This window comes from Nerophis ophidion, linkage group LG12, assembly GCF_033978795.1.
Source record: "Nerophis ophidion isolate RoL-2023_Sa linkage group LG12, RoL_Noph_v1.0, whole genome shotgun sequence".
Taxonomy (NCBI): domain Eukaryota; kingdom Metazoa; phylum Chordata; class Actinopteri; order Syngnathiformes; family Syngnathidae; genus Nerophis; species Nerophis ophidion.
Genome location: NC_084622.1, coordinates 60,941,680 through 60,952,988, shown reverse-complemented (window position 1 = coordinate 60,952,988; position 11,309 = coordinate 60,941,680). Strand labels below are relative to the sequence as shown.

The window sequence follows — 11,309 nt, the reverse complement described above, 5'->3', positions numbered from 1 at the left end:
AGGTTCAAACTCACCAAAATGGACTATGTGAGGAGCAGCAGCAGGAGGAGGAAGTGGCGGAGAAAGAGGAGGAAGTGGAGGTCCCTGCAGCCGAGGCAACAGCAACTGAATCATCAGAGGTAGAAGAAGAGACTGTTGACGCAGGTAATCCAACATTCTTTTGATTGATTTTTTTGGTTATAAAATGACTTACCAGTTTTCTCTCGACAGAAACTCACGTGATTGAAGAGTACGTAGAGCCCATTGCCATGGAAACAAAAGAGGTCAGTTAATTATTTCTTAATGCAGATATTTACCAATTACTTTACTGATGTTTGCCTTTTTTGGTATTCAGTTTGTAAACAGACAGTTCATTCCAGAGGGCACATACAGCGAAGGTGAAAATGAGCAAGGGGATGAGTGGACCACAGAAATTGAGGTACACTCAGACCTGCCAGCCCAACGTCTATGCATGTACACATTTGTTTTTTACTCTGAAAGCCATTATTGACCCTTGAATACACTTATATGCCTTGCTGCTCTCCAGATATCCATTTTGTTGCACTTCGCTGATTTTCAGTTTCACAAACCAGCTACAGCGGCTTCCTCCTCCCCCTGCAAAAGCCTCTTGCAAAACATGAAAATATAAGCTTTCGTTAATGACTTTACATACACCTGATTTCATATTAGAATTTGCAATAAAAATGACTATTCAATTCTGCAGCTGCAATAACACCCCCTTCTTTCTTTCTTTTCTATTAAAGCAGGCGTGTCCAAAAAGTGGCCCACCGTAAATTGTAGAAATAAAATTTGAATGTAAATAAATAACACAAAGTAGGGCTGGGCGGTATGGCCTTTTTTTAATATCTCGATATTTTTAGGCCATGTGACGATACAGCATATATATCTCTATTTTGCCTTAGACTTGAATGAACACTTGATGCATATAATGACAGCAGTATGATGATTCTATGTGTCTACATTCAAACATTCTTCTTCATACTGCATTCATATATGCTACTTTTAAACTTTCATGCAGAGAGGGAAATCACAACTAAAAGTGTATTTATGAAACAGTTATTAAGCAGTGGCACAAACATTCATGTCATTTCCAAAACAGAAAGTGCAAGATTGTCAGAGACATTTTAAAACAAGCTATGAGTGCACTTTTGTGCATGATGTCACTAAGATGACATATCAAAACAACACTAAATTAAAGTGCACTTTTTGTACAGAACGCCACTACAATAGTTTAAAACAAATAAAGTGCACTTTTGTGCATGATGTCACACAAGATATTTCAATAAGTGTCAAATAAAAATGATCTGCATAATAGGAAATCAAATAGTGTATGTCCTTCACTATGTGGTAGGTTCCTGCGGACGTATTCTCATTTTGTTGTTGACTATTTTTTATACGGTGTTGATGTGGAAATGTTTACCTCGGCATTTTGATGGTGTGGCACTGAAGGGAGATGTTAACATGCGGAGTAAGCATGTGACTTTTCAAATGATGCTACATATTAGCAGTAATGCTACTTTTTTTAGTAACGTTTTTGCCCAACACTTAACATATTATTGTTGTCTGTTCGACATATTCCCACTTGAAGCCCAACCACCGCCAGACGAAGGACCCCCTGCTGTTTTTCTTGGGAATTAATTCTTCTTTCATTTGTTACCAGATTCGCACCTTCTGTCTCTCATATTACCACTTGCACGGCTCCGCTAGCATCACAGCTAACGTTACCCATGCTGCTACCTAATTGCTTTACGAGGTTGTATACGTATGTGACGTACAGTATGTAAGAAGGTGTGCTTACTGTCTGTGAGGAGAGACAGGAAAGAGTGAAGAAGAGCCTGTAGTGTAATGTCAGCAGCTCAAAACAACTACGTGAAAATCTATATTCGAATATCACCATATAGTCATTTTCTATATCGCACAGAGACAACCCTGCGATATATCGAGTATATTGATATATCGCCCAGTCTTAAAGGGGAACATTATCACTATTTCAAAAGGGTTAAGAACAATAAAAATCAGTTCCCAGTGGCATGTTGTATCTTTTGAAGTTTTTTTCAACATTTTACCGGTCTCCGAATATCCCTAAAAAAAGCTTTAAAGTGCTTGATTTTCGCTATTTGCGATGCGACTATCCATTTTTCTGTGACGTCATACAGTGCTGCCAATGTAAACAAACAATGGGAATACCACAGCAAGATATAGCGACATTAGCTCGGATTCAGACTAGGATTTCAGCGGCTTAAGCGATTCAACAGATTACGCATGTATTGAAACGGATGGTTGGAGTATGAAAGTATTGAAGAAGAAACTGAAGCTATTGAGCGAATAGCTATTGACGCTATTCATAGCCATAGCATGGCCGAATAGCTGCGTTAGCATCGCCGGTAAAATGTGCGGACCAAACAATCAGGACTTTCGCATCTTCTGACACTGGAGCAACTTAAATCCGTCGATTGGTAAGTGTTTTTTTTGCATTAAATGTGGGTGGAAGGAAACGTAATATAGTTGCAAATGCATCTACAGGTTATCCATACATCTCTGTGCCATGTCTGCTTTAGCACCGCCGGTAAATAGCATGTTAATATCGATTAGCGTAGCATGTTAGCATCGATTAGCTGGCAGTCAACATCAACAAAACCCACCTTTGTGATTTCTGTGACTTTATCGTTACAAATGCATCTGCAGGTTATCCATACATCTCTGTGCCATGTCTGCTTTAGCACCGCCGGTAAATAGCATGTTAGCGTCGATTAGCGTCGCATGTTAGCATCGATTAGCTGGCAGTCACGCTGCTACCAAATATGTCTGATTAGCACATAAGTCAACATCAACAAAACTCACCTTTGTGATTTTGTTGACTTTATCGTTGCAAATGTATCTGCAGGTTATCCATACATCTCTGTGCCATGTCTGCCTTAGCATCGCCGGTAAAATGTGGAGACACTCTGGCACATTCAATGGGGGTTTGGCGGCAGACACTTTGGCATCTTGGGGCCAGTGGTGCAACTTGAATTCCTCCCTGTTAGTGTTGTTACACCCTCCGACAACACACCCACGAGGCATGATGTCTCCAAGGTTCCAAAAAATAGTCAAAAAAACGGAAAATAACAGAGCTGAGACCCGGTGTTTGTAATGTGTTGAAAATGAAAATGGCGGGTGTGTTACCTCGGCGACGTCACATTCTGACGTCATCGCCTCCAGAGCGATAAACAGAAAGGCGTTTAATTCGCCAAAATTTACCCATTTAGAGTTCGGAAATCGGTTAAAAAAATATATGGTCTTTTTTCTGCACCATCAAGGTATATATTGACGCTTACATAGGTCTGCTGATAATGTTCCCCTTTAACACAAAGCTTTCTTATTTGAACATACAGTATGTAACACTTTTACAATCCATCCATCCATGGTGTACCGCTTGTCCTTTTTTTCAAAATAATTCAAGTAAAATATCAAAGTGACTCCCAATGGAGAGGAGGTACTCACAAAATGTGCATCATTTAAATAAGTCTAGTGTCCTCTCTTTAAGTTGATGTATGTTGGACTGGCTGACTCACATCGACATAGGCAGTTGTCTGCATAACTTAGAACAAAAATAATGTGACAAAGTGTGGGAACAGACTGTTTTGTTTATTACCCATCATGCTTTGGAGTGACAATAGATGATGTAATTTTGGCATGTACATGTTACTTAAAAGTTTTATAATGTCCACATTATTCAGTAGGGATGTTAGTTTGTGTGGCACGTGTGTGTTGACTTGCTGTATATTGTTGTTGACTTGATTTATTCTCTCTTTTTTTTATTGCGTAGTGGAATATCTTTAAGGTTAATCATATAAAATATGTTTACAGACATCCCGCGGGTCATTTTGAAGACTCTGGCTGGCTGCCTATGACCCGCGGGCTGTAGTTTGGCGACCCCAAATCTTGACCAAAACTAGATTTTTCTGCACATTTGTGACTTTGGCCAGAGGCAAAAAAAAATCGAATAATGATAAAGGATTGTTAAACCTACGTCAGTTAGTGGATATTGTGTTCCTCAATTTGTCCATATTTTATTTTGATTATTCTCTTCTCATATGTTACTTGTTTCACAGCGAGCTGCTGTACTAATTTCATGCATATCTTGACTACAATGGCGATAAAGTTTTATACATGCATAAATCTTTTTTCCTGTAACCAACGATAAATATAATTTTTTTAAAATGGGTGCATTTTGTTAGTTACTCTGGTAGAAACCAGGGTAATACTGCCATGCTTTTATTTCAAAGCTTATTTGGTCCTGAACAGGATGACACTGCATGCTTTACTAGATACTTACTTATGCTGTGTAACACAGGAGTAGTTATGTTGCTCTTGTTGCTTCACACTGCTTAGAAATAATGAAATTCAATTCAATTTATGGACCACCGAATCACAACAGAAGTTATCTCAAGGCACTTTGCACATGGAACAGGTCTAGAACCATTCTCCTCATACAACAGAGCACCAACCGAACCCCACACGAGCAAGCACTTTGTCACAGATAATGGAAGTTAACATTACTATACATACGGTAGTCATGAACACATTGATTTTTTCCATAAAAATTATCCCTGTGGGTCTCAAATTTTATGTGGACAATGTGAGTTGATGCTTATTTAAAGGAGCACTTTGTAGTAATAAGAACACCAAGACCATGACTTGACGAGTTGGGTGACATGGATGAGTTGTTGGCAAAGACCAACCTAAACTGTGTCGCCTATTTTTGTGGCCCAAAAATAATTACTTAGGTTTTGAATACATCACGAGATGCTGGTAAGCCTCTAATTTGTTCATATATACTGTTGAAAATTTTTTCCCAGTCTATGTTTTAAGTTTAGTTTTATCATTGCTCTTGCATATTCGCCTATGTTTTTAATATTAGGACAGGATTAGGAACATTTAATTTAGTAGGTTATACTTTTAATGTGCCGGAGATAGTTGACATCAGGTGTTAAATACTCATCCCTATGGTAATCCCACAGGCTGCAGTCTTGTGATTCATTTTGGAAAGCTTATATGAGTGTTTCTCCCTTCATCTGCTCTCTGTGTCCCTTGCAGGTGGCGGCTGCCATGCAGCAGCAACAACCCGTGCAGCATGCCCCTCCCCCTATTCCTCTGGAGACCCACCCTTTGAGCTTAGTGTCTCCTGTGCCGGCTACTGACCCCATGGTCAGGAAGAAGGTGGTGCAGGACCTAATGGCGCAGATGCAGGGAACGTACAACTTCATGCAGGTAGCTGCTTTGAGCTAAATATGACTTTGACACGCAGTAAGTGTTTAGCACAGATGCCGATTTAAACTCTGGTCTCAGGATTCCATGTTGGAGTTTGACGGTCAGTCAATTGACCCTGCCATTGTGTCGGCCCAGCCCATGAAACCTTCTCAGACCATAGACCTGCCACAGATGTGTCCTCCAGGTAAGCTAAGAAAAAAATCAACAGCTTCCAGCGAGGCGTCTGGTTGATCAGACTGGTATCTCTAGTTCATCCAGACTCGCGGCTATCCCAACCCAACACTGTCCAAGATGAGCCCACACAAGTAAGTCACTTTACAAACGAGGCTGATTGGAGATCAAGAGAACATGAAAGCATGTTTGACTTTGCTTCTGTTCGTAGGTACCCATGGTCTCCCCAACACCACCACCCATGTATCAGACCTCCCACACGCCGGATTCTCGACCAACAGAGCCTATTGACCCCATTCAGGTACTTATTGTATTTTCCCCATTATAAGTCGCTCCAGAGTATAAGTCGCACCTGCCGAAAATGCATAATAAAGAAGGAAAAAAAAAAACATAAGTCGCACTGGAGTATAAGTCGCACCTGCCGAAAATGCATAATAAAGAAGGGAAAAAAAACATAAGTCGCACTGGAGTATAAGTCGCACAAAATCCAACAGCAAGAATAGACATTTGAAAGGCAATTTTAAGTAAATAAAGAATAGTGAAGAACAGGCTGAATAAGTGTAGGTTATATGAGGCATAAATAAGCAACTGCTATGTTAACCTAACATATTATGGTAAGAGTCATTCAAATAACTAGAACATATAGAACATGCTATACCTTTACCAAACTATCTGTCACTCCTAATCCATAAATCCCATGAAATCTTATACGTCTAGTCTCTTACGTGAATGAGCTAAATAATATTATTTGATATTTTACGGTAATGTGTTAGTAATTTCACACATAAGTCGCTCCTGAGTATAAACTATGAAAAAACTGCGACTTATAGTCCGAAAAGTACGGTAAGTACAAGCGCTACCGCAAGTTTGCAAAGGCTCCACTACACCTTTTGTTTCAGTCCTCCTCACTCGCTGAACATTGACATGAGGCTAGTTTGTTATTTTCAGCACAGCTTGCATGGAACACAAAACAAAGTTACACCAACGCTGCAGGTTATTCGCATCTATTAATTAAGATTAGAGATGTCCAATAATGGCTGTTTTGCCAATATCCGATATTCCGGTATTGTCCAAGTCTTAATTACCGAATCCCATATCAACCGATACCGATATATACAGTGGTGGAATGAACACATTATTATGCCTAATTTTGTTGTGATGCCCCGCTGGATGCATTAAACTATGTAACAAGGTTTTCCAAAATAAATCAACTCAAGTTATGGAAAAAAGTGCCAACCTGGCACTGCCATATTTATTATTGAAGTCACAAAGTGCGTTATTTTTTTTAACATCCCTCAAAACAGCAGCTTGGAATTTGGGACATGCTCTCCCTGAGATAATCCTGATACCCACTACAACTATGGGAAATACTATACTTTGACTTTCACAAAGTGCATTATTTTTTTTTTTAAACATGCCTCAAGACAACAGCTACAAAAAAATGAAGGCACACAGCTTCAGTCCAGAGTATACTAGAGTAATAAAGTAAACAATAACATAGTCCTCATTTAGTGCAAGACTGCCTGGCTTACTGTATAACAGGAAATTATAAACTGGCCTCAATCTGACCTGCTCTAACATATTTGTATGAGTAACACAAATGTGCTGCAAGCTGGTGGTGAGTGCTTGAAGTGGCCTAGCAGTCAGTCAGAGCTTCTGAAATGCTGCCTTGAGACACGGCACCTCCGTTCACTGCAAGCTGCAAAGTGTGCGCCATGCAGGACAGACTGGCCATCATAGCTTTTGCCATACTCCCTGCGTGCGTTGTCCCTGACCACAACGTGGGCTTTCGCTTTGGAGTGTTTTTTTGTTGTATTTTCGTTTTTTCTTGGCGGAGTCTTTAAGCGACAACTGAGTGATACTACTTTTTTTCGGTGTTTGGTTTTTCTCCATCTTCCGCTTGTATTCATCTCATATCTCCTTATGATTCTTGAAGAGGTGCGAGATCAACTTGCTTGTATTAAAGGAAGACATCTTGGTTCCTCCTCGCATAACCAACTTTTTGCAGTCATTGCAAATTGCCAGTTTTTTATCCGTCAGACACACTTTAAAATAATCCCAATCCCATAGACATGGTGTCATTAGTCAGTCACCGAGCAATCTGGCTTGTTAGCCACGGCTACAGCACCGGCAACCACACACTCTTCTTGTTGTTATGCTGCGCTCGTGGCGGTTTGATGAGGTCATCAAGCGTCGCCAGCAAACCTCTCATGCTGCAGTCTTCAACTCCTGTGTTGTGTGTGGGAGAGGGGAGGAGCAGCTGCTCTTTACTTCTCCCTACGTCCGTGTACGGCGGCGTTTTTAAAAAGTCATTTATTTCACTTTTTAAAACCGTTACCAATAATTTCCGATATTACATTTTAAAGCATTTATCGTCCGATAATAGCGGCAGGCCAATATTATTGGACATCTCTAATTAAGAGACACGCTAGTGTGCTACATTAGCTTAAAAATGGCAGTAGGACAAAGCACTGATCCCACCCCAAAAAAAGCTGAAGTCGGCGGTGTGGGAACATTTCACGTACTTAAAAAATGACAAAGACGATTGGTCACCCAATTGCAAAATCTGCCTAAAGAAAGTTGCGGGTAAAGGGTCTAATACGTCCAACATGGTGCAGCTTTACATGCCAAAGTAAAGATAAGACATAACTGACTTGAATTATGTTAGTGGCAAGTTACTTCATTAAAAATGGAATTTAAATATAAAGGTATCACTTACAATCAGTAGCTTAGCCTTGACTCGGTTCAGTGAAAACAAGCAGCAACAGGTACTCCTGTCATTCAGTGACCATTCAACATTAGAGATGTTTTCTTCCGGTCTGGGTTGAGTAAACTGTAGGCATTGTAAGTAGAGATGTCCGATAATGGCTTTTTTGCCGATATCCGATATTGTCCAACTCTTAATTACTAATTCCGATATCAACAGATACCGATATATACAGTGGTGAAAGTGACACATTATTATGCCTAATTTTGTTGTGATGCCCCGCCGGATGCATTAAACTATGTAACTTTACCATGAATTGATTAACGTTGAAAAACTTATTTGGGTGTTAGCATTTGGTGGTCAATTATACAGAATATGTACTGTACTGTGCAATCTACTAATACAAGTTTCAATCAATCAATCAAAAACTAGGTTTTCCAAAATAAGAGAGCAACTTCAACTCAAGTTATGGAAAAAAGTGCCAACAAGGCACTGCCATTTTTATTATTAAAGTCACAAAGAGCATTATTTTTTTTAACATGCCTCAAATCATCTTGGAATTTGGGACATGCTCTCCCTGAGATAATACTGATACCCACTACAACTATGGGAAATACTATACTTTGATTTTCACAAAGTGCATTATTTTTTTGAACATGTCTCAAATCAACAGCTACAAAAACAATGAAGGCACACAGCTTCAGTCCAGAGTATACTGGTGCCTACTTGCCAACATTGACACATCCGAATTTAGGAGGTGGGCGGGGTTTGGTAGTAGCGGGGGGTGTATATTGCAGCGTCCCGGAAGAGTTAGTGCTGCAAGGGATTCTGGGTATTTGTTCTGTTGTGTTACGGTGCGGATGTTTTCCCGAAATGTGTTTGTCATTCTTGTTTGGTGTGGGTTCACAGTGTGGCACATATTTGTAACCGTGTTAAAGTTGTTTATACGGCCACCCTCAGTGTGACCTGCATGGCTGTTGAACAAGTATGCGTTGCATTCACTTGTGTGTGTGTATAAAAGCCGCATACATTATGTGAATGGGCCGGCACGCTGTCTGTATGGAGGAAAAGCGGACGTTACGACAGGTTGTAGAGGACACCAAAGGCAGTGCCTCTGAAGCACGCCCCCAAAATTGTTGCCCGGGTGGAAATCGGGAGAATGGTTGCCCTGGTAGATTTTCGGGAAAGTCCCAGGAAAATCGGGAGGGTTGGCAAGTGTGCCCTACGTCCGTGTTTTACTGCATATGTACTGCTCCGTACAGCGGCGTTTTTAAAAAGTCATTCATTTTACTTCTTGATACCAATAATTTCCGATATTACATTTTAAAACATTTATCGGCCAATAATATCGACAGGCCAATATTATCGGACATCTCTAATTGTAAGTTAATACACTAAGTGTAAAACACTAACATAATATTGTAGAATAAGAGCACTTTACCATGGGATCTAATTATGTGTTCAAGTTATTAACTCAACATAAAATCAGTTTAAAAAAATGAATAAATAGGCGTTGATGACAATAACACTAGAGTTTATTACTACACACATGAGTAACATGTTCCTCAGCGGGATAAATATTTAACATTTGTCTTATATTAACAAAGAAAATATTTATAATTACTACTGTTTGTTTGTATTAATTATTTTGTACTGTTATTATAATGTTATTTGATTACTGTTATTTCCAACAATAATAAAAAAATAAACATGTTAAAGGAATATCTGTGATTTAATACTTTTTTTGTTGTGAAACCTATTAATGCATAATATTATGACAAACCGTTATTACTCAGACTAAAATAAGTCAAAAGTTATAATTGTTACATCCCTAGTTTTGATGTGAGAGAGGCCATTTATACGAATGTGAATTTGTCTGGTTTAATATGAATGGAATTATAAAAAATAATATATTTCAGTGTGGATATCAATCTTTTTGAACCTGTAAAAGTTTTTTAAAATAAACATTTGGACTTAGCCCAAGTCACCTGACTAAAAATACATCACAAAACCTTGGAATTTATGTTTCACAGTTTGTGAAATGTGTTGTAAAAACTTGTCCAGTAAAGAACAATCATGTCAATATTTCTCTTTTTATGACAGACGTCCATGTCCTTGCCCTCAGAGCAACCTCCTCCTCCTACGTCTCTTCCCCCTGCCTCCCAGACTCAGGTTTTCCAGCCTGTCCCTAAAACTCCTCACAGTAGTGGCATCAATGTCAATGCTGCACCATTCCAGTCAATGCAGACCGTAAGCCACATTATTTCCTCACTCTGTCCTGTTAGCGAAATTGAAGAAGAATTAATTATTTCGTAACTTGTGAAATAATAGAGCTATAGAAAAAAAATGCAATGATACAATTGTGATTATTAAATTCTGCATTTGGTTCCAAAATGTCCCTACAAAAAGTAGAAATAATGTAGATCATATTGTACAGTTCCAGACACCCGAAAATGTTAAACATTTTTCATAGAGAATAATTAGGTTTACATGCAGAAAACCATGTGGAATGAATGAAATTGAAAAAAGGATAATTTAACTGCACTTGCAGCATTTCTGGAAGTCTTTTTGGCAAAGACAGAAGTGAGTGCAGATGGAGGAAGGGACTTTGCTACAAGTTTTGACTCGAATAAAGTTCTCACTTTTGTCACCAACGTGTTGGCACTTAAAACTTAATTCCTGGTGGCTCTCAGAGTCTGACCCCTGAATTCCACAGGATGCGGAACGCCAGCCTAATGTAACCGCCGCGGAACTGAGCTTCCATCCAGCAATCCCCGCCGCCGTTCTGTGTATCGTGTGGACTTTTACAAGATCTCGCTAATCCGCACATAAACATGTGATAAAGTGAACACTAAAGTATACACCGGGGAACGTCTCCAGCTTTGCCGTCCAGGTGAGCGTGTCTGTGATGGCATTGACTGGACCGCACTCCTGGAAAAGACCACAGTTTTCCCGTGCAGAAAGACAACTTTCTTTTTTTTGTAGCAAACAACAAGACACGGTGGGAGAGGGGTTAGTGTGTCTGCCTCACAATACAAAGTTCCTGCAGTCCTGAGTTCAAATCCAGGCTCGGGATCTTTCTGTGTGGAGTTTGCATGTTCTCCCCGTGAATGCGTGGGTTCCCTCCGGGTACTCCGGCTTCCTCCCACTTCCAAAGACATGCACCTGGGGATAGGCC

At 39.7% G+C, this 11,309-nt stretch overlaps 1 protein-coding gene across 4 annotated transcripts in view; it reads left to right on the top strand.

The window, feature by feature from the left end:
- Positions 1-11,309, top strand: part of LOC133563648 (caprin-1-like) — a 99,763-nt gene that overhangs the window by 82,648 nt on the left and 5,806 nt on the right. For 2 of the 4 annotated variants that reach the window (XM_061917906.1, XM_061917907.1), the window contains exons 10-17: positions 1-144; positions 211-263; positions 335-418; positions 5,080-5,253; positions 5,332-5,437; positions 5,503-5,558; positions 5,636-5,725; positions 10,235-10,381. The exon at positions 1-144 is cut by the window's left edge and continues 54 nt beyond it. In XM_061917906.1, the coding sequence (XP_061773890.1) occupies positions 1-144; positions 211-263; positions 335-418; positions 5,080-5,253; positions 5,332-5,437; positions 5,503-5,558; positions 5,636-5,725; positions 10,235-10,381 (854 nt within the window). The remainder of the gene's footprint in view (positions 145-210; positions 264-334; positions 419-5,079; positions 5,254-5,331; positions 5,438-5,502; positions 5,559-5,635; positions 5,726-10,234; positions 10,382-11,309) is intronic. The other 2 variants (XM_061917908.1, XM_061917909.1) reach the window with 2 other exon arrangements.